The sequence below is a fragment of the Danio rerio genome, chromosome 18 (genome assembly GCF_049306965.1).
Source record: "Danio rerio strain Tuebingen ecotype United States chromosome 18, GRCz12tu, whole genome shotgun sequence".
Taxonomy (NCBI): Eukaryota; Metazoa; Chordata; class Actinopteri; order Cypriniformes; family Danionidae; genus Danio; species Danio rerio.
This window is the reverse complement of record NC_133193.1, coordinates 22,045,194-22,070,134: the sequence shown is the minus strand read 5'-3', so window position 1 is coordinate 22,070,134 and position 24,941 is coordinate 22,045,194. Positions and strand designations below refer to the sequence as shown.

General features: G+C 35.8%; 2 protein-coding genes across 3 annotated transcripts in view; one reads left to right on the top strand and one right to left on the bottom strand.

Moving 5' to 3' along the window:
- The window catches only part of cftr (CF transmembrane conductance regulator), a 46,201-nt gene extending 41,688 nt beyond the window's left edge, over nt 1-4,513 (bottom strand). The window contains exons 1-3 of one of the 2 annotated variants that reach the window (XR_012393704.1): nt 4,177-4,513; nt 1,330-1,440; nt 368-479 (exon numbers count right to left, since the gene is read on the bottom strand). Coding sequence is in view for 1 of the 2 variants with exons in the window: in NM_001044883.1 (NP_001038348.1) it covers nt 368-479; nt 1,330-1,440; nt 4,177-4,229 (276 nt within the window). In the remaining variant the exon portion in view is untranslated. The remainder of the gene's footprint in view (nt 1-367; nt 480-1,329; nt 1,441-4,176) is intronic. The other variant, NM_001044883.1, reaches the window with a different exon arrangement.
- A 2,778-nt stretch (nt 4,514-7,291) lies between these two features.
- asz1 (ankyrin repeat, SAM and basic leucine zipper domain containing 1) overlaps nt 7,292-24,941 on the top strand; it is a 31,732-nt gene continuing 14,082 nt past the window's right edge. The window contains 8 exon segments of the mRNA NM_200230.1: nt 7,292-7,480; nt 7,587-7,686; nt 7,770-7,892; nt 10,121-10,235; nt 21,904-22,015; nt 22,429-22,563; nt 22,676-22,797; nt 24,778-24,850. Of these exon segments, the coding sequence (NP_956524.1) occupies nt 7,373-7,480; nt 7,587-7,686; nt 7,770-7,892; nt 10,121-10,235; nt 21,904-22,015; nt 22,429-22,563; nt 22,676-22,797; nt 24,778-24,850 (888 nt within the window). The 5' untranslated portion in view covers nt 7,292-7,372.

Below are 24,941 nucleotides of genomic sequence, written 5' to 3'. Positions count from 1 at the left end.
TTGGTTTATTCCACTGTGGCAACCCCTGATGAATAAAGTAACTAAGCTGAAGAAAAATGAATGAATAATCACATTTTATTGTGTCTTCTATAAACCATTGTTTAAAAAAATGTCACTGTCATTATTTTAACTTCAGAAAAATATTTTATAGGCCAAAATTCATATATTTCATATATACAAAAAAAAAAAGAATTAAAGCTATACTTCACCTCTATTGTTTACCCAGTAGTACCCACCCATGCACAAACAATTAGCAAATACACACATGCATTTGGACTATTGTAGATTTTTTTCCTCAAATCATGAAGCTAGTTTTTAGAGAAGACCAAAACCCAGAACAAAAAAAGGACACATTTTGGACACTCACACCAATATACAGCAGGAAGCCAAACAACAGAAAAGGTTTTATGTAGCATCGTGCCATCGCTCTCAGGAGACTGGGTTTTTTCTTTCCAGATGCAACTTCTCTGTCCCATTCCCTGTTTAGCCAGAGAGAGAGAGAAAATGAATGGACAGTTAAACAGCATCCAACCCACCCACAATAAAACCTGTACACTCCACATTGTTTGCTGCACTCCTGTATAACCAAGGTGATTTAGGGAACTTATTAAACAGAGAAATCCAAGCTGGAGGAAACTGAACTGTTGACTGAATAAAAAGTTCAGATTCCCAGCAGCGCCGCGAGTTAGAGGGATAACAAAAAATGATCATCTATCACTCAACAGGGGCCTGGCACTTTAAAAAGGTCGTGTTTGATGCCCATTGGCAGGGCACTGGCATGAATGTACTGCAGTTTGTGTGAGACAAATACATGGGAGGAACTTTACTGGAACAGGCAAGCTGACATTTAGGGGGTTGCCTACATTTTATTTGTCTTTCCTCACTTCTTTTGTCAAAATAAGGCATCACGGAAACGTCTAAAGGTGTGACATTTGGCTCCAGTGAGTAACAGACATCTGAGGACACTGAAAGTTGCAGGAGAAACTAAGATTGTGTAATCTGTTTGGGTCTGTTCAAGATGTAAATTTGCTCACTTGACAAAAGCGTCAGTCTGTGTTCTTTCATTGCAGTTTCGGTTACTGAATGGAGGTGATGATAAGGACTTATTTGACTTATTTTCTAAAAAAGAAGCTGCCGTTAATCTAAAAAAAAAAAACATGATTAAAAATAATTCTTAATTAAAAGCTCATGCTAATCAAAAATTGTGCAATTAGAAATCACACATGACCAAAAAACATTTACATTACAATACATTTACTTGGATGGTAAGGTTTATACTAAGCAGTTTCTAATAACAGTGATATGATTGATTAAAACAACAATACTAACTTTTCCAAGCGCTCTGCGAGGATGTCTGCTGCATCTTGACTGGGTGCTTGATAAACATCGGATGGCCTCAGTTTCTCCTTAAAACCCTTTCTCATAATAGGGTTTGTCCACCTGTAAATATTCAGAGCAGATGTACAATATTTATTTACTATGAGGACAGTTAAGTGTAGTTATTTTCATGATTATTGTTGGTTTCAGCACAGAAACATTCTAGAGTCACGACTGGTCCTTAGACAATTCAAATAACCTTGTTGTTCTCACACAAACATTGTACTTTAATGCAACTCAAACAACTTTTTGTGATTTTTGTGGTCATGGTGTTATGCAGCTTTCTTTTATTATTGTGGTTATTGTGTTATGCAACTTTTAGTGATTTTTGTGGTCTTTGTGTTATGCAAATCTAAGTAACGATGCCTTTAAACATAATTGAATACTGATCTCAAAGAGAAGTGGCAGTGTATTGTTGCCGTGATTATCTCCTCGAGGCAACCCAATTTCTGTTTTTCAATCTGTGATATTCTTGTTGCAATAACTGTAATGTAACTTTTGAGGTTGAAAAAAGATTGATAAAAACTGTTGAAATATGTTAATATAAAAATTATGAAAACCTATTTCAACCATGAAAATGTAAAACTTTTAATTGCGGCATTTTACTTACAATTTTGACTTCATTTATTCATTTTCTTTTCGGCTTAGTCCCTTCATTAATCTGGGGTCACCACAGCAGAATGAACCGCCTACTTATCCAGCATATGTTTTATGCAGCAGATGGCCTTCCAGCTGCAACCCATCACTGGGAAACACATGCACACTTATTCACACACACATACACTACGGACAATTTAGCCTACCCAATTCACCCGTACCGCGTGTCTTTGGACTGTTGGGGAAGTCGGAACACCCGGAGGAAACCCAGGCGAAAACAGGGAGAACATGCAAACTCCACACACAAACGTCAACTGACCCAGCCGAGGCTCGAACCAGCGATCTTCTTACTGTGAACAGCACTACCTACTTCTTCTAAAAAAGTGTGAGTTTACATCTTATATCTCGAATTCTGACTTTTCTGATTTATGAATTTTTATCTTGCAATTTAAAATGATAAATGGTCAAACTGTACACCATTCTGACTTATTGAATCTTGAGAAAAATTATCAGAATTGTGGGAGATAAAGTCAGAATTTTCAGATATAATCTCAGAATTCTAACTTTTTTCTTTATTGTACATCTACATTTCTGAATATGAGCAATATTTGAGTTAATAACTAATGTTTCAATTCAATTACTTCATGTTTATTTTTATAGTGCTTTTATTGTGTCAAAGCAGCTTCACATAGTTCTAGTAAAGTCCAAGTCTAAAGTTGAGTTTAGATCAGTGTGGTGAACAAAATCAAGAAGGTATGTTTGAAAATTGTCAGACATACCATTCTGAAACCTTTTTATGAATGTAATCATGTACAATCAAAATAGCCACAATTGCAAGAAAAAAGTCTCAATTTTGAGATGTAAACACAGAATCTTGAGGAAGAAATATTACAATCAAGGAAGATGAACAATTTGGAATTTTGAGGTATAATCTCAGAAATTAAAACTCTTCTCTTTATTTCAGAGTTTATTGTTTATTTGAATTTCCAAATCTAAGCAGTATATTGCAGTTCTGACATTTTTCTCACAACTTAATTAATATTTCACAATTTAGTTAACAAAAAAGAAAAACAGAATTATAATACTTATTCATTCATTCATTTTTTTTTTTTTTTGGCTTAGTCCCTTTATTAATTAGGGAATCGCCACAGCGGAATGAACCATCAACTGAACCAGCATGTTTTACGCAGCGGATGCCTTTCCAGCCGCAACCAAAAACTGGGAAACACCCATACACTCTCAATCACACACATACACAACGAACAATTTAGCTTATTCAATTCACATTTAGTGCATGTCTTTGGTCTTGTGGGGGAGACCAGAGCACCTGAAGGAAACCCAAGCCAACACGGGGAGAACATGCAAACTCTACACGAAAATGCCAACTGACCCAGCCAGGGCTTGAACCAGTGACCTTCTTGCTGTGAGGCTATCATGCTACTCACTCCGCCACCATGACGCCCATATATACACTTATACTTTTCTAATTAAAAATCTCAAAAAAGTCAGGATTATGAGATATAATATTAGAGCTTTTTCCAGCACTTTCAAGTTTAGGCTACATTGTGCAATTCTGAAACAAGTTACGAATGTCATATGCAATAAGTAGATATCACAATAAAGTTTAAAAAACAGTAAGAATTTCATTGCAAAAATTCTGAATTATAATGTCAGAACTGCAAGAAAAACCAGAGAATTTTGAGGCATAATGTCAGAATTCTTACTTTTTTCTTTAATTCTGAGTTTCTCAATAGGCAATATCGTGCAGTTTTGACATTTTATGTCGGAACTCTTGAGTTTGTATCTAAGAATTTAATTATCAAAAAATAAAAAATAAATAAATAGAGAAAAACAGAATTGTCAGATAATTCTGATTAAACTTCAATAAAGAACAGCAAAACATATCAGAACTCCGACTTTTGCCCTGCAGTTTGGTTAAACTGTTTCGCAAATCTGGAGAAAAATATGTACAGTATCATGAGCAGTCTAGGTAGCTAGATATCACATATAATAAAGCAAATATCTACTATAAACACCCTTGTCATTAAGCATTTTGTTTCAAGTCTTGTTAGGCTGTATACAATAAATAAATCATCTACACTTAAAAAAATGCAGGATTCCACACAATATGCTCTCCCAACAAATTTAAGAAGATGTAACAATTATGTTGTCCCAAAAGAGGTCTCAAGAATTGAGTCTTACCAAAAGAAGTATCTGGAGAGGCAGTTGGCATCCTCCACAGGTGATCTCTGCATCCTAAAAAGTACCCCGGGGGTGAAAGCGCTCACATCGGGTTACGGGTATCAGCTCAACGCCTCTCCGCTGAGTGAAGATCGCTTTCCTCCACCGAGCGCGACCGAGCGCTGATAACGTCGATATTCGCAGCCAGTATTTAGACAATAAAAGGAAAAATTCTCGTGTCTCAAATCGCTAATGAGAAGTAAGGCGCTTATAAAGAGCCCATAGTGACAGGAGCGCTGCTGTGATTTAGTGAGAGAAGTGCGCTCTCTCAAGCCCAAACGCCACAGATCCTCTGGGCATGTCATCCTCAAACTGTCAGTCTTTTACAGAGATGCTCACGTGTTGCTTTACAAGAGCAAGTGGTGTGTCATCATGAGAGAATTCTCGTGGTGTTTGAGGGAGGACGTCAATGCTTTTGACACATGAACGTCAAGTGCAGCTATTGTTTAATTTGAAGCTATTGTTTCCTGATTCCATCATGCTTGGTACTGGGAAAAATACGGAAATTAAAAATGTTTAATAATAATAATAATAATAATAATAATAATAATAATAATAAAAATAATACTAATAATAATAATTTATTTAATTAAAATAAACCAAATTTATATATTTCAATTTAAAAATAAAATAAATCATAAAGTGTTTATTTATCCTTGTGTTGGATTTTCAGCATCAGTGTTGCATCATCTTTCAGAAATTATCCTAATATGCTGAAACATTTCTGATTATTATCAATGATGAAAACAGTTATGTTGCATCTTTGTGGAAACAATGATATACTACTCAAAAGTAAACAAAAAAATTAAAAATATATATTCATTCATACAAAAAGGCATGTATCATCGTGCATTTTGTTTATTTATGCTTTTTGACTAATTTTACACTGTAAAAAATTATACAATCAATTATTCCTGACAGCATATGTTTTAGGTCATTGTAACTTATATCATGTTCTTACTTTATTTTATACGTTTCACAAGCCGTTTTAAGTCAGTTTAACATAATATCAGTTCAATGTACCCATAAGGTTAAATTGATTCAGCTAAAAATTTTAAGGCAACAAAGATTTTTTTACAGTGTACTCAACCAAAAATTCTGAAAAGTAAAATGTAAAATTTCCGCAAAAAAGCATGAAAACTTTTAAAACACTCATAATAAGTCCCATTATTGAATGACTGATATTACATTATAACTGCTTATAACACAGAGGACTAAAGACTAAAATGAGGAACTGTTATTTTAAATTGAACGTTTTTAATTGAATCCCAATATTAAACAAAATAAAGAATAGTTATTAAGTCAAACTAGAAAGAAGTTAGAAAAAATAAAGGGAGAGTTCACCTTGAAATGAAAATCATGTCATTATTTACTCACCCTTGGTCTTAAACCCTTATGAAATTTTATTTTTCTGTTGAGCACAAAAGAAGATATTTTGCAAAATGTTGATACTGCCATTGACTTCCATAGTATTTAGTAGGGATGCACCGATTCAGATTTTTGCAGCCGATACTGAGTACTGATACCTTGTCACCATAGTGATCAGTCGATTTCGAGTACCGATTATAATGCTTCAAGCTTTATAATGCATAAAGCACATTTCCCTCTACGTATGATACTTATAAGTGGAGAATACACAAAGGATGCTGCATATAGTCCCTTAAGCACGTCTCTTTTAACCTTTTAGCTGTAAACATGTCCCGGTTAGAAGCAGCTTTTTCAGAACAATATAGATAGCACAGATAAAAAAAATGTAAGAATATTTACTAACAATGCAATTTGGAAACTTTGCAAATGACAAAAGAAGAATTCAACATGTCTCAATGAAGAAAAGTTAACAGTGCATGTTTGATGCATAAAAAGTTCAAATGCACACCTATAAATCCATTAGTTACTAAAAGGAAACAGTTCTGTAATCTACTGTTTACTGCAATAAGTAAATTACAAAAAAGTTACATTATTAAATAAAAATGGTATTTAAATATTTATCAATTTATGTTTAGTGAACTTACAATATTGTCAATAACACTAATCTTTCAGTTCTTATATTTAAAAAGGCCTAAATACATGCAGTAGCTGCTGTACTGTTTAACCCATGTGAGCATGTGCATCTTCCTCGGCTTGTAAACGCATAAACAAACATTTGTGATCATTTCATGAGATGAGCCATCAGTGAGTACTGATTGAGTCATTAAATGTGATTAATAGCCAATACCGATCTCCGGCCCATCGATCAGAGCATCCCTACTATTAGCTGTCCTCTGGATGTAATTGGTTTCCAGCATTCCTCAAATATGTTCTTTTGAGAAAAAAGCAACTCATTTGGAACCATAGCAGGGTGAAGCAGCCTAATTGATGACAGACATTTCTTTTTTGGTTGATATCCCTTTAAGAGGCTGCATATTTCTAGATCCCTAATTAAATTAGCTGAACTGTAATGCTAATTTCAATTCCATTGTGCATAAGGTCAGATGTTCTTGGTTCCAAGATGCTCTTTGGATAAATCTCAAATTATTATGGTAGCCTAATATGATAATCAGGTTTCAGACAAACTTGTGGAGTCCATGCAGTTACTGGTTTTAAAGCAAATAAGGAGCATGCAGAACCATATAGGATTGTACAACATTTTTCATTCTAGTTTTTCACATAAATTGTCCTAACATTCCTATTCATGCTATGAATCTCAGCACAGCGACTTCTTTAACACAAGCTACTTCCTTGGACTGGCTTTGTGGAGTCATGTAGCCTAAATTATGCAAGTTATTTTGATAAACCCAATATCTGTAATGTAATTTAATGCTATAATGAAAAAGTCAATCACATGAAGTCTATTCAGAGTTCCAACTCAGCTGGCAGTTTGGTCCAATTTAAGATAATTGGGTCACAACAACAAAAAACTGTATACTCACAGTCTTGTCCATTGTAACTATTTATTCGAGCGGGGAAACTCGTCATCTGCAAATGTTGGAGTGAAATTTGTTATGTCTTTGGATATTAATTGTAACATCCATTCTCAAAACTCGTTCCCATTGGTCGTTTGATTAAAATGCAGACATTGACGTAGCAGCCGCGCGCCCATACGTCATTACGCCGGACGTTAATGAAAAGTTGGCACAGAAATCAGATGAAGAGGACCTCCTGATATTTAACAATAATTATGATTAATGATATGTGCTATGCTTTTCCTGCTGGCGATGAAAGCGACGGGAGTAGTGACGAATGGGACATTGGAAACGCTGATAATAGCAGAAAAGCGTGCGCTGAGGTAAAGTTAATTTGTACCCCACCATTTGTAATATTTGAGTGAACTCTCGACCAGTTAATATGCTAACTTGCACTACCTAAAAACAAGCATTTCAATTTCTTGGCAGTTCTGTGAAGTCCAGGTAAATGGAGATGATAAAGTGTCCACGTTGAAGAGGGCCATAACCGCAGGAAATGTCGACATGGTGCGGGAGTTGTTGGATGGTGGTAGGTGCTCGTATTTTGAGTTTATGTCTCGGAAACACAAGTAACACAATTTACAAAGTATTCCGCTCATTATTTTTTCTCAGGTCTGGACGTGGAGACCCGACTTGGCTTTGGCTGGACACCTCTCATGTGTGCTGTCCATGTGGCCAACTATGAGCTGGCTGAGCTACTTCTGGATCATGGAGCAAGTGCAAACTTCAGCAGAGGTATATACAGTGTTGTGCTAGTTACTGAAAAATAGTTACTTCATTTAAAAAGTTACTCAGTTACTGTTAAAAGTAATTTTTGAGTTACTTTTTCAAGGAACATTTCAATGCTCTCACTATATCGTCACTTCAGTGCTGCATGGAGATTACACTGATTGGCTTCACAGTTTTAATTAGATTGCATTCTCGCAACTAAAATACAAGACATACTTAAACAAAAAGTAATGTGTAAACACTAATTTAAGTCAGACCAGCAGTACAAAAATGAAAATATCATAAGTTGATAAACCAGCTGAATAATATATTCAGAAAAAAAAGCCAAAACTAAAGTTACTTAAGCGTCATAAGTGCAGCTAGAGTGCAGCTAAATCTTATTGTAATGGTAACGAAGTTAATACACCTAAAAGAGTAAAGCATTACTGTCAAAAGTAACACATGCCCAACACTGGTTATGAATATATATATATATATATATATATATATATATATATATATATATATATATATATATATATATATATATATATATATATATACACACACACACACACACACACACACACACACACACACACACACACACACACAAAGTTGTAGTCAGAATTATTAGCCACCTATAGAATTTTTTTTCTTTTTAAAATATTTCCCAAATTATGTTTAACAGAGCAGGGAAATTGTCACAGTATTTTTTTCTGGAGAAAGTCAATCCTTTTATTTGGGATGGAATAAAAGCAGTTTTAATAAAAAAAATAATAAATAAAAAAACATTTTAAGGTCAAAATTATTAGCCCCTTTAAGCTATAAATTTTTTGATAGTCTACAGAACAAATCATTGTTATACAATAACTTCCCTAATTACTCTATCCTGCCTAGTTACCTAATTAACCTAGTTAAGCCTTTAAATGTCACTTTAAGCTGTATAGACGTGTTTTAAAAATATCTAATAAAATATTATTTACTGTCATCATGGCAAAGATGTAATAAATTATTAGAAATTAGTTATTGAAACTATTTTGTTTAAAAATGTGCTGAAAAAAATATTTTCTGTTAAAAAAAAATTGGGGAAAAAATAAACAGAGGGGTTAATAATTCAGGGGGGCTAATAATTCTGACTTCAACTGTATATACAGTCATATAGGATTTTTTTTACCACAAAATTAACCTGATTGTTAATAAAGCATTTCCAAAAAGGCATTTTTATTTTTTATGCTTTGCGCAGTGCAAACAAACCAAAAAAATGGTTCACCTCAAATGGATTAAGGTCAAAGGTTGAGTTTGACAAGGTGAAAACAGGTGCTGTCAATCTGGCTTTGCACCACATGGCCTTCCTGTGACTTGTGTGGGTTTTTATTGGAGAGGATGGGGTTTTGCATCAGCCACAGGGAGAGAACCTATCGATATATAAAATCAAAAGAGCATGGCTAGACTTAATCCTTCAGGGGGGAATAGTTTGGTTTTCATTAATATGCTTGACATCGAAGCAGGTTTCTTTCTTTTGATTTCAACCCATGTGCTAAGGAGGACGGAAACCAATTAGAGTTCGTCTTGCTGTCCCTCATCTGCCATTACTTAATGTTTGTGACGCACATGCCGAACTATTGTAACTTGTAATTAATCTGCTGGTGTGTTTTTCGTCTACACATTGCCTTTCTTTCTTTTTTTTGAAAATTGAACTCATCTGTTGGTCATGGGGAAATGTTCGCAAATGATCGGCTTAAGTGATGTGGATGCGTCCACTGAGCAGAGATGGTGGGGGTCTCGAGCAACTGAAGCTGCGGGCTTAGACAGGAAATAATTAAATGTGAATGCAGCTGCCACTTCCTAGTCTGTGCTCCACACAGAACGGGAAGAATGCAGAAGTGATTGATAATAGCGGTATACAGAGCGTGGTGCTGGCGTCATTGCGTTGGCTCAACACTGCAACTTTATTTATTTTCCTGCTCCACCGCAGACGCAACTATACTGCATCTGCATCCTACTCTCCAGCAGACCTGCTCCTGCAGTCTAAACGCAGCTATCATCACAACACACAAACTTTTAACAAGGATGTGATCCCCTCTGCATCAACTGGGGCTGCTCCCGGTGCCATATATGAGCCAGACGCTAGCAATGTTTTTGTCAACAACTTTAGGCTGCATGTGACTCACGTGCTATATGTACTAGTATGTTTATACTGTGGCATAGACAGAACGTTATAAAGTGTCATGTCTGCTTTTCTCTTCACATAGACCACTATACAGTTCTGATGGCTGCTTGCACTGCAGCGTCTGCTTCAGAAGAGATGATCTCCAAGTGTGTGGCTCTGCTGCTCAGTCGCAACGCTGACCCCAATGTCTGCAACAAGTAAGGTCATTTTGCAGATGTGACTGCTTATGCAGCTGGTATTCAGATTATTTTGTGTTAGTATAGTTACAATTTGTGGAAAATATTCATATTTATGTTGCCAGATCAGTCTCAAAAATAATACATTTGCAAAATAAAATTCATACACGCACAACACAATTCACATTTACAAAATCCAATTCGTAAGTTCAAAACACAATTCATAAATACACAAATCCAATTCGTAAGTTGAAAACACACTTTATAAATACACAAATCCAAATCGTAAATTCAAACCACGATTCAAAAATTCACAAATCCAGTTAGTCATTTCAAAACACAGTTAATAAATACACAAATACAAATTGGAAAATTCAAAACACCATTCAAAAATACACAAATCCAATTAAAAAAATTATGATTTTTACTTGTGAATTCACAAAATTGTGTGTTATAATTATGAGTCGAATTTACAAATTAATTGTGGATTTTGCTGTGGATGTATGAATTTTATTTTGTAAATGTATTATTTTTGAGACTGATCTGGCTCCATACATATTGACCACAGCAATTTCTCAGGTCACATTGTTTGGCTTAGTATTTGTCAGTTTTGTTAATTTCTCTTTTGCTTGATGTGTATTAATACTGATGGGTTCAGTATATATGCATAACTTCAACAACTTTATTTCCCCCACAAGGGGCAATTAAATTCGCACAGTAGCATCATATAACACACATCATACAAACTAATATGTGCTAAATGGTGCTATCCTCTGTAACAAGAGTAAATGTGTCTCTTTTAGAAGATTGTTTAATGCAAGAGTACTTGACAACCAAAACAAAACTGAACAACAAAATATATGTGAAGTACATGCACATAGTGTTCCGTACAAAGTGACAACAACAACTACTGGCGTAATTTTCACAGATTTGTGTGAACACGGGCAGTACTTATTTTGATAACTGTTTAGCAAATCTATTACGTGGAAAAGTACAGTCAGTGTATTAATATCAGCCAATGACTGATATGGGGTGGTTTGCATATTATTTCTAAAAATGTGTTATATTAGTCAGTTGCACAAATGTACTGTTTGCCCAAGTACTGTAAATACAGTACCCAAATACATTTAGCTAATACACAATCATGTGCTAAATGAACTCCAAGTAATTAGGCCCCTTATGCCTCCTTATTCAGTATAATAAGTCCTTGCCAAATCTAGCTTTGGTTATCCCTGAACAGCTACGATCAGCTGTTACTTCATCTTGGCTCAGTTTTTGAGGTGGTTTAGTAAAGCTGAACAATTGGTTCTTGTCACATGACCTGCAGTAGATTTAGCATCATATCACTTGTCTATGTTTTATAAAATTATACTGACCTTAAACAGAAAGGAACTTATCACTTTCTGATGGCATTAATGGAACATACAGTACACTCACTGGCCACTTTATTTTGTACACCTTACTAGTACTGGCGGGGACTCACTTTTGCCTTTAGTACTGCCTACTTTGTGGCATAGATTCAACTAGGTACTGCAAATATTTCTCAGAGATGGTCCATATTGACATGATAGCATCACGCAGTTGATGCATTTTTGTCAGCTGCACATCTATGATGTGAATCTCCGGTTCCACCACATCCAAAAGCTGCTCCATTGGATTGAGATCTGGGGCCTCATGTATCAACGCTGCGTACGCACAAAAATTTTGCGTACGCCAGGTTTCACGCTCAGAATCGCTCACGTTTGGATTTACTAACAATGAACTGAACGTGGAAATGTGCGCAGCTTCACGGCAGCTTTATGGCTGGCGTACGCATATTTTTTTGTGCATGTCTGTTTTATTTCCATTGGCGACTCCTAGAGGCAGTTGTGTTAAATTCCTCTCTACAAAGTGTCTGAGCCTTGCAATAGCAGCTGTATGAGACGGGTTCATCTAGCAGGTATATAAGGTTTCCATACCATACATTTGACCAGCTAAACATTAAAGCACAATTTGCAGCGGTCGCCTGTTTTCCCCATGTAATGGGAGCTATCTACTGCACGCACATTGCTATAAAGACACTATCTAAAGATGAATTTGCATGAGTGAGTCAGAAACATTTCCATTCAATAAATGTGCAAATAAAACATGATGCACAAGCTTATTAATGATTCCTACTTGTCTTTCTCTTGATAAATAGTAGGCAAAATCTGATATGTAGCAAGGGAAAAAAGGAGAAAGAGTTCATCAGACGCTGGATTCGAACCGAGTTCATGCTCGAACGTGTCAAAACATGTTGACATGCGTCTTACGAGCTGCGCCACTGAGACTGTTAAGGGTACAGCAACATTTTACAGATATAAATCACACATATTTCTTTTTTAATGCCCTAAGTGCGATGTTCAGACCCAACTGTGTTAACCGCATCAGCTAAACTCTTCCACTCTATTTTTTTCTTTTGTTGTTAATTCCGGAGAACAAATTTGCAAATGACACCACTTTTCTCCGGTCTACCTCCGAAAGCAGCACCTCCAATTCACATTCTGTTCAAAGTTTCTCTTTTTGCTAGCTTTTGCCATTGCTTTTTCGTTGGGTTTTGCCAAATTATAGTCATTAGAATATTCATAAGGGGGAGGAGGCAGGGAGGGGTTTTGTGCTCGTGCATGTTGCGCTCAGTTTCACGTTCATTCGGATGTACAAAAGAATATGCGTGGGATTTGGCGTACGCAGTGTTTCATACAGTACATCTGAATTTTTTTCTGCGTACGCACATTTACAGCTTTGTGCGTACGCAATATTTTAGTAAGATTTCCACGCAAGTCTTCGTACATGAGGCCCCAGGTGACTGTGGAGGCCATTTGAGTACAGTGAACTCATTTTCATGTTCAAGAAACCAGTCTGAGATGATTCACGCTTCATGACATGGTACGTTATCCTGCTGGAAGTAGCCATGGCAATGTTTTTTCCAATCTTTTGTTGTCCAACTTTTGTGAGCCTGTGCCAACTGTAACCTCAGTTTGCTGTTCTTAGCTGACAGGAGTGGCTCCCAGTGTGGTCTTCTTTTGTTGTAGCCCATCCGCCTCAAGGTTCGATGTGTTGCGTGTTCAGAGATGCCCTTCTGCATACCTCATTTGTAGCGAATGGTTATTTGATTTACTTTTGCCTTCCTAGTAGCTGGAACTAATCTGGTCATTCTCCTCTGATCTCAGGCATCAACAAGGCATCTGCACCCACAGAATTGCCGCTCACTGGATATTTTCTCTCTTTTGGACCATTTTCTCTAAACCCTAGAGATGGTTGTGCCTGAAAATCCCATTAGATCAGCAGTTTCTGAAATACTCAGACAAGCCCTTCTGGCACCAACAACCATGTCACGTTCAAAGTCCCTTAAATCACCTTTCTTTCCCTTTCTGATGTGCGGTTTGAACTGCGGAGTTGCTGCCATGTGATTGGCTGATTAGAAATTTTCGTTAACAAGCAGTTGGACAGGTGTACGTGTCTGCTACCAAGGGTAACCAAATAAAAAAAAAAAAAACTTTCAGCTAGTTTCCAAATAGGGATCTGCTCCATGTAAAATAGTTTTTTCTTAGCCAGCCAGTTTGAACGATCATGTATATAGTGTTAGGATTTTAAACCCTACCAAAGAAAAAATATACGTACAAAAAATTAGTAATGGGCTGGGGCCATTAGAGGGCCTCAACAAACTTTAAAGGGATCCTCAAAATAAAATTCAATATATTCTTCATTTCATTTCACCACCTAAACAACCTTTTTTTTTTTTTTTTTTGAAGAACCTACTTGTTTAGCCTAATGTACTATTTTATTTTTATGTTTTGTATTGTGTCTAGTAAGATTAGATGTTTTCAGTAGGATGGGCTTTTAAGTCAAAAAGTTTGAAAGCCATTTATTCAGTCATTCGTTTTAAAAAGAGCTCACTGTGGGCAGTGATCCCTCATCTCATCCATATGCATCGGGTCTAACAACAAGTCAGTCACGAGCACTGTTGATTGAGAGTCTGTGAAAAAATGCTTCCACCATCTTCAAAACATTAACACTGGCCAGACAGAGTTTTAAACAAGCCTTCCTAACAGCTCTGTTTGGAAGGTGATGTGTTCTCAATAGTGTATTGACTCAGGCATTTTTCAGGGCAGCCCCCAGCTGCTTATCATCTGCCACCCAAATTGCTCACATGATCTAGATTGTCAACAAGCATGTTGCTCACTTTACTGGTGAGAAAGTGATTGTGTTCCATCCAGACAAAATATTTAAAGTTGGGAAACAAAGAACAGGGAGACGCGGGCAAGTGACAGGCCTGTCAAACATTCATCCTCTTACTCTGCTCTCTCTTTGCTCCGTGTATGACATCCAGTGTGCATCAGCCGCATTTTTCTACAGTTTGTTTTGCTAGCAAATATGCAATGCTTAGTCTAAGCCAGACATCATTTGGGAACAAAGTCTGTTTCTGATTCGTTGAGATTCATTAGTTGAAAATTGCTGAGGTTACTAGTTTGCAGTTGATATTTATTTTCCTTTCCATGTCACTCTTTTTTTTTTTTTTTTTTTTTTTAAATACCAGTGTTTTTAGTTTTAATTTGCACAAAATTTCTCACATCAATTATTAAACATATCACATAATATTTAAATTCAGTGGAGAAAGTATTGCCAGCTAGTCAATAACAGGGTCATTCAGCTTCATCAACTATCAGTTACAGCTCTCAAGATCACACATTACACACAGTGCATTCGAAAAGTATTCATAGCGATTCACTTTTTCCAGTTTTTTATGTTACAGCCTTATTTCAAAATGGATTAAATTAATTTATTTCCCAGAAATTCTACACACAATACCCCATAATGACAATGAGAAAAAAGATTTTTTTAAATTGTTGCAAATTTATTAAAAATAAAGGGAGGTTGGTTGGTGGTCGTCTTGGAGGTGGTCAATAACCCTATGGTCACTCTGTCTGAGCTTCAGCGTTCTTCTGTAAAGAGAGAGGAAAAACCTCACAGAAGGACAACCATCTGTGCAGCAATCCACCAATCAGGCCTGTTTGGTAGAGTGACCAGACGTAAGCCACTCCTCACCTGGAATTTGCCAAAAGGCATCTGAAGGACTCTCAGACCATAAGAAACAAAATTCTCTGGTCTGATGAGACTAAAATTGAACTCTTTGGAGTGAATGCCAGGTGCTACGTTTGGAGAAAAAAAAGGCACTGCTCATCACCAGCCTAACACCATCCCTATAGTAAAGCATGGTGGTGGCAGCATCATGATGATACTGGAAAACTAGTCAGGATAGAGGGAAAGATGAATGCAGCAATGTACAGAGACATCCTGAATGAAAACCTGCTTCACAGTGCCCTTGACATCAGACTGGGGCGACAGTTCATCTTTCAGCAGGACAATGACCCAAAGCACACTGCCACAATATCAATGGGGTGGCTACATAACAACTTGGTGAATGTTCTTGTGTGGCTCAACCAGAGCCCAGACCTAAATCCTATTGAACATCTCTGGAGAGATCTAAAAATGGATGTACACCGTCGCTTTCAATCCATCCGTTTTATCCATCCATTCCATTAATTTTCTCCCATCATTCCACTCATCATTCCCTCTATTATTCCCCTCCATCATTCTGTCCATCCCATCTATTCAATTCCATTTAATCATTCCATCTATCCCATACTTCCATTCCTTCCATCCCATCCATCCCATTCCTTCTATCCCATCCCATCCATCCCATTCCTTCTATCCCATCCCATCATCCCATCACATTCTGCTGTTCACGTGGAAATGTTAACATCTGAAAGTTACTTTTTTTTCAGAATTTTAAGTTATTTTATTTAGTTCTGTTAGGGCTGGGCGATTTAATCGAAAATTAAAGGTGCAGTAAGTGATTGTCTTCAGAAACATTTTTTGTTGTGCTGGTTGAAAGTCTCTTCACAGTCCAATAGTAATGATTACAGTAAATGATCTAAATGTGTTTCTATGTATTTTTATATTCTAGGTAAAGCATAAAACTAAAAAATGTTCATCCAATTAAATAGCGTCGGACCGACATCTCCCATAATTCCGATAAGCAGGTCAGACTGTCAGTCAGCATATGTAGATTCGGACTTCTGCGCATCTGTTCGCGCAGATCTGCCATTAGCGCGTGCCAGTCTGCATCACAAACGCATGCGCGTGAGCAAATACTTATTTTCATAAGGTCCTTTTACAGCATCTATACTGTAGATTTATATTTAGTTTAACAACAAAACACCAGTAAATAGCGCTATTCTGCCAAACCTGCTTTATTGAGCTGAAGTGTCTTTTATATTCACATTGGGTCATTTTTGAACAATGACAGCCTTCCTATACTGTTTACCATGCTACTCTGAATATTCGCTCTGAAATAGCATGTAAGTGTGGCAAAGTAATTAATGTAATTCCTGCACGGCGCTGGCACTAACTAACTGGCGAATGACTTGAACTAGTGGATTGTCTGTCTGCTGTCATGACGCGGTGCGCACGCGCTCGCGATTTTAGGGGGTGTGGCTTTGAATCACAGTCCCTCCCCGCCGTCCAAAGATAATATGCTAAGCGGTTAGCATTTTGGCAGATCACCTACTGCACCTTTAATTGAAATATACGTGTCACATGACCCCACTCTGTTAAAGGCTGTAGCTGATTTCTACTTCTGCTGCCACTTTACAGCCACATTTGATCTCTGGGTCCATCCTACTTGACCATTCTTGAGCCTTAATTTGCACTACATTGACAGTGATTGGAAGCTTTGTCAGAGATGCCTTTAGACGTCATATAAAACTTGTTAGTGAACTATAAGGGCAAAAAATTAATTGAAAAAATAAATAAAATAATCTTTTATTAATTGTATTCGAGTTAAATTGTTCATAAAAATTGAGATTTTGATGTTAGGCCAAATCGCCCAGCTCTATGTTATGTAATATTTTGAACCTAAAGTTGCAATTCTGTGAAAAAAATGGTGGTAATTTGCAGTTGCCAGCAAAAAGTCACAATTGTGAGGATTAAAAGTGTCAATTAACTTATTTGTCGAGAATAGACTTCCATAATGAATAATTTCTGCTGCAGAACATCCATAATATATTTTTAGAAGAATGTTTTCAGCTATTTTTGTCTAGTAATGATTGGTGAGGTCATAAAAATCCAAATAAATATATAAATAAATGAAAACAAAATATATTCATTTCAAGTAATGCATAGCATACCGCTGTATTACCACTTTATTAAACTTCATTTCATATTTAGAATACATTTAGAAGTAGTAAAATAAGAAATGCAAAACATTACTAGATGTACAGTACATTTGCATTTAAGGACTTAATATGAGTACAATTCATTTAATTGTACAGAAATCCCATCCAAGAGTCACTGGGCCTAGTGTCCTTCCTTACAGAATTGTTTTGCTGACTATATTAGACAATTCTCCTGCAAGTCCCTCTGCTTTTTATTAATGTAGTTTATTTGATGATGCGCCCAGTTAGGACACATGATAACCATATGCTGCTCTAATATCAAACAGCAGCTTAGTTGACGTCTCATTTACACTAGAAAGCTTCTTACTTCACAGATGTACAGTAAATATGTGAAAATTTGAATCTTACCCACAGAACAAACCCTGTTTACTGAAATGGAGATCTTGTTTTGTATTCGTTTGGTAAGCTTCCTTATTGTTCCTTTGGTTTTGGTAGAAGAACAGCCTGGGAAAATGCATTTAAGACCAAGCACATTTGTCAAAAATACAGTCAGTGAAGGGGAAATGCGCAGATAGAGAGAAGATAACGTCAAGATGAAGAATGATGGTGCCCTTGTTCAGCCGTGGAGCTCTGTTTGCCACCCTTGCCTTCTCTGGGAAATGCCACCCAGGCTGATTAATAGCCATTGGCTTAAGGTGTGATCTTTAACACAAAGTTAAACTTGTATATGATAAAAGCTGTGTATTTACAGCAGTGACGCAAGCACTGAGCACAGAGAGAGCAAGTCAGTTCCTCTTTTCTAATGGATTGTCCCAAGCAAGGTGTAAAATGTTATTGTCTCTGTTTACGTTGGCACAGTAGCACTTTATGGTGATTTGATTGTTGTGAATGGAGGTTTTGTTTAAGGAGTGATTTACAAACAGCAGCTGTTTTATGAGAGGACATCAGCGGATGTACAGGAGCCAGTTAGATTACTTAGAATAGTCTTAACATTATAACTTTAAGTTTTTTGTTTTTTTTCAAAACTGGCCATAGCTCTTAACTTTTTTTTAGTCTTTTTTTATTAAGTGAGCATAAAGGTAAATCGCTCTAATATGAATCCCAAAAATTAAGAGTTTTTTTAGGCACGTCTGAGCTCTAGCAGTCAGCCGGTGCTTTGAGAACAAATCCCCAAAGAGCAGTGCACATCCGACAGTTCATCAAGGATGTACCGCGGGATCGTAAAGATGATATTTAATTATTGTATCTGATCAATGACTCTTCGGTCTTTTGAATTTATCAGGTAACGCGACACAGCGTCAGTACACTGCTTCAATCTTTCGCTTTCACCATTGTACTAACACAGATTACGCTGCCTAATCATGCCAGAGTCTTGCAGAAAAAAAGTGATTGACAGGTGGTAATTTGTGTTTAACTTAAGTTTATTTATGATTTTGAAATGGGTAAAAAAAAGACAATACAGGACAGGTAATTGAATCTGTAGGCTACAAATAATTAACTCATTATGAATTAATTAATTATAAATAATTAATCCACCACTGCCACCTACGATGACAATGCCATCGTCTATTGCGATGTTTCAAATTAGAGATCGTGCAATGCCAAATTGGTCGACATCGCCCAACCCTATTATTTACTGTGTATTAAAATGGTGGCACTTTTGTTTATTCCACTGGCCTCAAGACTGATTCTTTTTTTTTTTTTTTCGTAATAATTTTTTGGTGTTTTTTTTTTTACCTTTTATTAAGATAGGTTAGTGGAGGACAGACAGGAAAGCACTGGGTGCAGAGAGAGGGGAAGGGTCGACATGGAACCTATAGTGGGGAATTGAACTTGGGTAATATGTATTGACCCTGACAAGACTGTGGCTCTGTGGCTAGCACTGTCGTCTCACACCAAGAAGGCCGCTGGTTTGAGTTCTGGCTGAACCAATTGGTATTTCTGTGTGGAGTTTGCATGTTCTCCCCGTGTTGGCATGGGTTTCCTTCGGGTGTTCCAATTTCCCCCACAAGTCCAAAGAAATGCGCTATAGGTAAATTGGGTTGGCTAAATTGTGCGTAGTGTATTGTATGAATGGGAGTGTATAGGTGATTCATTGTGAGGGGTTGCAGCTAAAGTGGCATCTGCTGCGCAAAACATGTGCTGGATAAGTTGGCGGTTTGTTCCGCTGTGGTGATCTCTGATAAATAAATGGACTAACCTGAAAATGAATAACTTGCTCTCTAAGAAAAACTTTTTTTGAACAACTTCTTTGCTTAAGCTGTGTTCCTTACACCACTCCAAGCTAAATGTGAGTGTTTTTTTTAAATGATAACCTACAGTATATGGACAAATATCAACCAGGCCGTTATGATGCCAGTAAACCGTTTAATACTATACTGTAGTATAGCAATTTTTGTCAAAAACTAAAGCAGTGATCACATTGTGCTAATGTTGCATTGTATGGCATTTGATATACTCTTTTAATGCTTTTGCAAAGTTTTTTTTTTTTTTCCAATTTTGTAAGAAAATTGGTAACACTTTAGAGCATTGATTCTCAAACTTTTTTTCATTAAGTAACACCTTAGAAAAAAAAAATTGTCTCTCCAAGTACCACCATAATGAGCAGTACTGGAATACAGTAGTAGGCCCAGTAAAGCAGCTACAGCTCTGTACAATTCAAAAATGAGGCAGATTCATTCCTGTTATTAAGAATATTATTGTCAGCCACTTTAAACATTAGAAATGGTTTGAACATTAACAATATACTGTGCCTGTTTGTAAAGAAAATAATTAAATAAAAATAACCTCAACATTTAATTAAAATGTGTTTTTGAAAGTTAAAAACAAAAAGTTACTGTTTTTAAAAAGTAAAAAAAAAAATTTAATAATAATAACAAAAAAAACTTAAATGTAAAGTATTAACATATAGTGGCCTATTTATCAACACCTGTAAAATAGGCTATATGTCATCATATTCATATATAAATAATTTTTAAATGTACATATGACATACTTGATTTCCCAGAGATGGGTTGTGGCTGGAAGGGCATCCGCTGCATAAAAACTTGCTGGATAAGCTGGCGGTTCATTCCGCTGTGGCGACCCCGGATTAATAAAGGGACTAAGCCGACACGAAAATTAATGACATATTTAATACCTCCGTGTACCACTAAGGAAGCCCCTCTGTGTACCACTAAGGAAAACACAGGTTGAGAACCACTGCTTTAGAGCATACACCTGTAGGTCTCAAACTTGATTCCAACCCTAATCAAACACAGCTGATCCAAATAATCAAGGTGTTCGAGACTACTATAGAGTATTAAGCAAGTGTGATTTGGCGGTAGTTGAAGCTAAACAATGCAGAGTTGCAGCCGTCCAGGAGTTGAGTCAGTCCTGAACCTGTAGGGCAAGTGTCCTGCTGATCTTAGGTCCAAATTGCTTCAGCACACCTGCCTGGAAGTTTCTAGTATACCTAGTAAGAGCTTGATTAGCTGGTTCAGGTGTGTTTGATTAGGGTTGGAGCTAAACTCTAAAAGGGCCCTCCAGGACCGAGTGTGGACACCCCTGCTTTAGAGTAATGGTCCATTAGTTAATGTATTTCTTAACATAAACTAAGTTTGAATAATCTTAAGCATTTATTAATCATATTTCAACATTAACTAATGCATTATTAACATCCAAAGTTGTGCTTGTTAATATTAATGCACTGTGAGTTAACATCAACTAACAATATTCAACTTGAATAAGATTAACGTTAACAAAGTTGAATAAATACAGTAATGTATTACCAATTGTTTGTCCATGTTAGTAAATACGTTAACTAATGGACCATTATTCTAAGATGTTATTCTAAATGACTAAAACAATGAATTATTACCTCAAATGTTATAAAATGGCAAGTTAAATTTGAAATAAAAATGCACAAAATTCTAATTCTGATTAGTACTAAATCTCTAATTTACTACAAAATCTATAATTTCCTCATATAATCAAATGGGGTTCGAAACAACCCTGGACTCCATCGTCTTTCTTCAGAGAAAACAAACAAAAAACATATCTTTTCAGTTTTTTTTTTTTTTTAGGTTGATCATTTATACTGCATTTATAAAACAAATACAATTTTAATTCTGTTATAACATTATTACAGTATTTTTAAAATAACACTTAAAATTATAAGTAAAACAAATAATGTGCTTATTAATAAAACTTTTCTAGTATTAGGCTAAGAATTTAAGTGTGTAGGAATTAAGAAATTATTTTCTTTTATTGAAAGTTGCTGTCTAAATCCATTCTATATCCAGAAAATAAGATAACAAGCTTGTATCTTGTCATTTTTCATTTCAAATATTGTTTTTCTTGTTCCTTAGGATAGTAACTACAGAAAAAAAAGATTACTATTGCACTTTTATCTAAATGTGGCCATGAATGTACAGTAACTCTCTCTCCTTATGTGTTTGTACCCAGGAGCATAATCACAGTAACCTCTGTCTCTTCTGTTGTGTCTTGCGCAGGAGCAGTATGACGTGTTTGATGCTCGCTTCCAGATACGGCTATAGTCAGGTCATAAACCTGCTGGTGTCACACGGAGCAGCACTGAACTATCAGAACGATAATGGACAAACGGTAAGATCATCAACAAAGATGCTACAGTATAAAAGTTTCAACTAAAAATGAATATTTACTCAACCTCAAATCTGAGTTTCTTTTTTCTGCTCAAAATAAAAGACGTTTGTTGGTAACCAAACCAAGTTGAGGGTTTCCATTTACTTTCACAGTAGAAAAAAATACTGTGGATGTCAATGGGGACTGTTAAATATTTGGTTAACCAAACATCTTCTTTTGTGTTTGAGAGAAAATAAACTCTCGTAAGTTAATGGTGATTGGTTACAAAGTTTTTTGGACATACTATCCCTTTTAGAAGATGTATATGATGTAAATTTAATATAAAATATAGCCTAATACACTTTTGAATATAAATGAACATCTAATATTATGTTTTTCTCTCCATTGGACTTTAATTTTGCTTTATGGACAAGGCCCTCATAATCGCAGTGCAGTATGGACATGAAACTGCTGTGCTGAAACTGCTTCAACTAGGAGCAGATAAGTTTATCAAAACCAAAACAGGGAAGATGGCAGCCGACATGGCCAAAGTGTTCAATTATCCCGAGGTAAATGTTTCCTGTTTAATCCTACTGTGATCTCTTACCGTCAGAAATCATCGACTTGTTCTTTTTTTTTTTTTACTTGAGAGTGTGAAATATTAATATTTTGCTCCTTCAGATCGCCAGGATTCTTCAAACTCCAGAGCTCCCGACTTTAAATGGCCTTGGACTGTCTAAAACTGATGCCCTGTGTCAGTTTCTCAATCAAAACCCTGATCGTCCCTCTGCCTGTAAAGAGAGGTGAGGCTCTCCGTCTTTGGTTGTAACTCCCTCTAGTGGTGACTGACAAATGGTGTTCTTGAGGTGCTCAAATGTTTTCCTTTGAAATACATAGAATATTATTCAGGCAAATGTTGCATTATGTTTAAAGTAAAGTTGCTGTGCGTGTCCTATATATATTTATTTATTTATTTATTTATTTATTTATTTATTTATTTATTTATATATGTATTTCATAATATTTAAGTGAACAAAAAAATGATTCCATTTAGCCAATTCACCTATATCATCTACATTTTATTTGTATTTTTTGTAGCTCAAAAAGAAAACTTTTGCAAGTGTGAAAATTCTTTGTTTCTCAGGCTGTGTGATTTTGTTGTCATGCATTTGAGTAAAAGTTTTTAAAGTGTCATTCTATAAACTGCATTTCTTTAAATAACATGCATAAAACAACAAAAAGAAGTCATGTTTTCAGACTAATTGATATTCATTGTTAGACAGCTTGATGCAAATATTTTGTCTTCTGAAGAGATAAAACTTTTGTTACACATTTTACTTCAATCAAAATTAACCTTTTTTTCTAACCAATTGTCATTTTCTAAAAATGAGAAGACTCTAAATGGCAGTATTGTTATTTACAATAAATGTTACAAGATCTTTATAGAATTAAACAAAAATGAACATTTTGCTCAAACACAGCACAGTAAATACAGAGAAACTGAGAGTTTTCAAGTGGCTTGATATTACCACCCGCCAACCTGCCAAATGTGGGTAGATTTCAGCAGTGGTGGGTTAGACAGACACTGTCACTAGCTACTTTGGCTGTTTGAAAAAACGGTGAAAGTCCACACTCCCGTTTACTTGCACAAAGTAACTGTGCCTATAGAGGAAATGTAACTGGTGTGATCGGTTCTCTTTGAAATATACTGGGCAAAAAGCGATCTTCATGCTCCCATAGCGCTTGCCACATTTGCTTTAACTATTCTTTGAACAGATTAATAATTGGCCTAACGTTAATCGTTGTTGTTTTTTACACCTGCTTACTTTTGCTTAGTTAATTTTGTTAATATGGTTTAATAATTTTTTCTTTTTACAATAACATTGCTTTTAAATTGAGATTAACTCCCCGTTTATGTGTAGTTAACTGGTGATCTGAGACATTTTCCCAGTGATGGGTTGCAGCTTGAAGGGCATCCGCTGCATAAAACGTGCTGGATAAGTGGCCAGATCATTCCGCTGTGGTGACCCCAGATTGATAAAGGGACTAGGCCGAAAAGAAAAGAAATGAATGAATGAGACTACTGTGCATATTTTAGATACATGACAATATATTATCTTTAAATGTCAGTTGTTTTATTTTAAAGAAGTTTTGTTGACTAAAAAGAGCATGTATACAGCTATATTTAGCTTGTTTTGACACATCATTTAAATTTTGTGGCTAAGAAATAATAATTTGTTAATTTTTGGTGTGGCCAGAGATAAATTGGGTAAATCCTTAATTTTGAGCCGTGAAAAGTCAGGTGTAATAAAAACTAATTGCAATGTGACACTATGAAAGCACAACCCATTTGCTCATCATGCTCATTGAGCAAGCTCATACACAAAACACAAAAAAGGTAATGTCAAGCCCTGCTTATACTTGTGGAAATCTTTTTTTCAAAGTGACTTTTTAAAAATAAATAAGTAAGCAATGTTACAAAAAGTTTACTTGGAAATTTCTAATAAGTAGCATTTATTTTATTGTTCTAATAAAATAATTCTAATTAAATCATTTAACTTTTTAACTTAACAATTTGACTTTTTTCATTTTTAACAGTTTAAATAAATAAATCTTACTGACTCCAGACTTTTACATTATCTGGAAATTTACATAAGTTATGTAAATTTCCAGATGGCTAAAAAAGTAAATAAGACCATTTCTAGTCTTTAGTCTGTACTAATATGAAGTCAAATGAACACAGATGTTGACTATCTTATTGTATTTTTTGGTTTAATCCTCAGTTCCTCTAAGCTGAGTGATATTGAACTTCTGCTGCACGGTCTGAATCTGGATCATCTCTCAGGCATTATGGTGGTGAGTTACAGTATGTTACTGTTGTGCTAACACAGATGTGTTTACAGTAATGTGCTAGATTGTCTTTTTTGGCTGATTGTAAGTGTTAAGC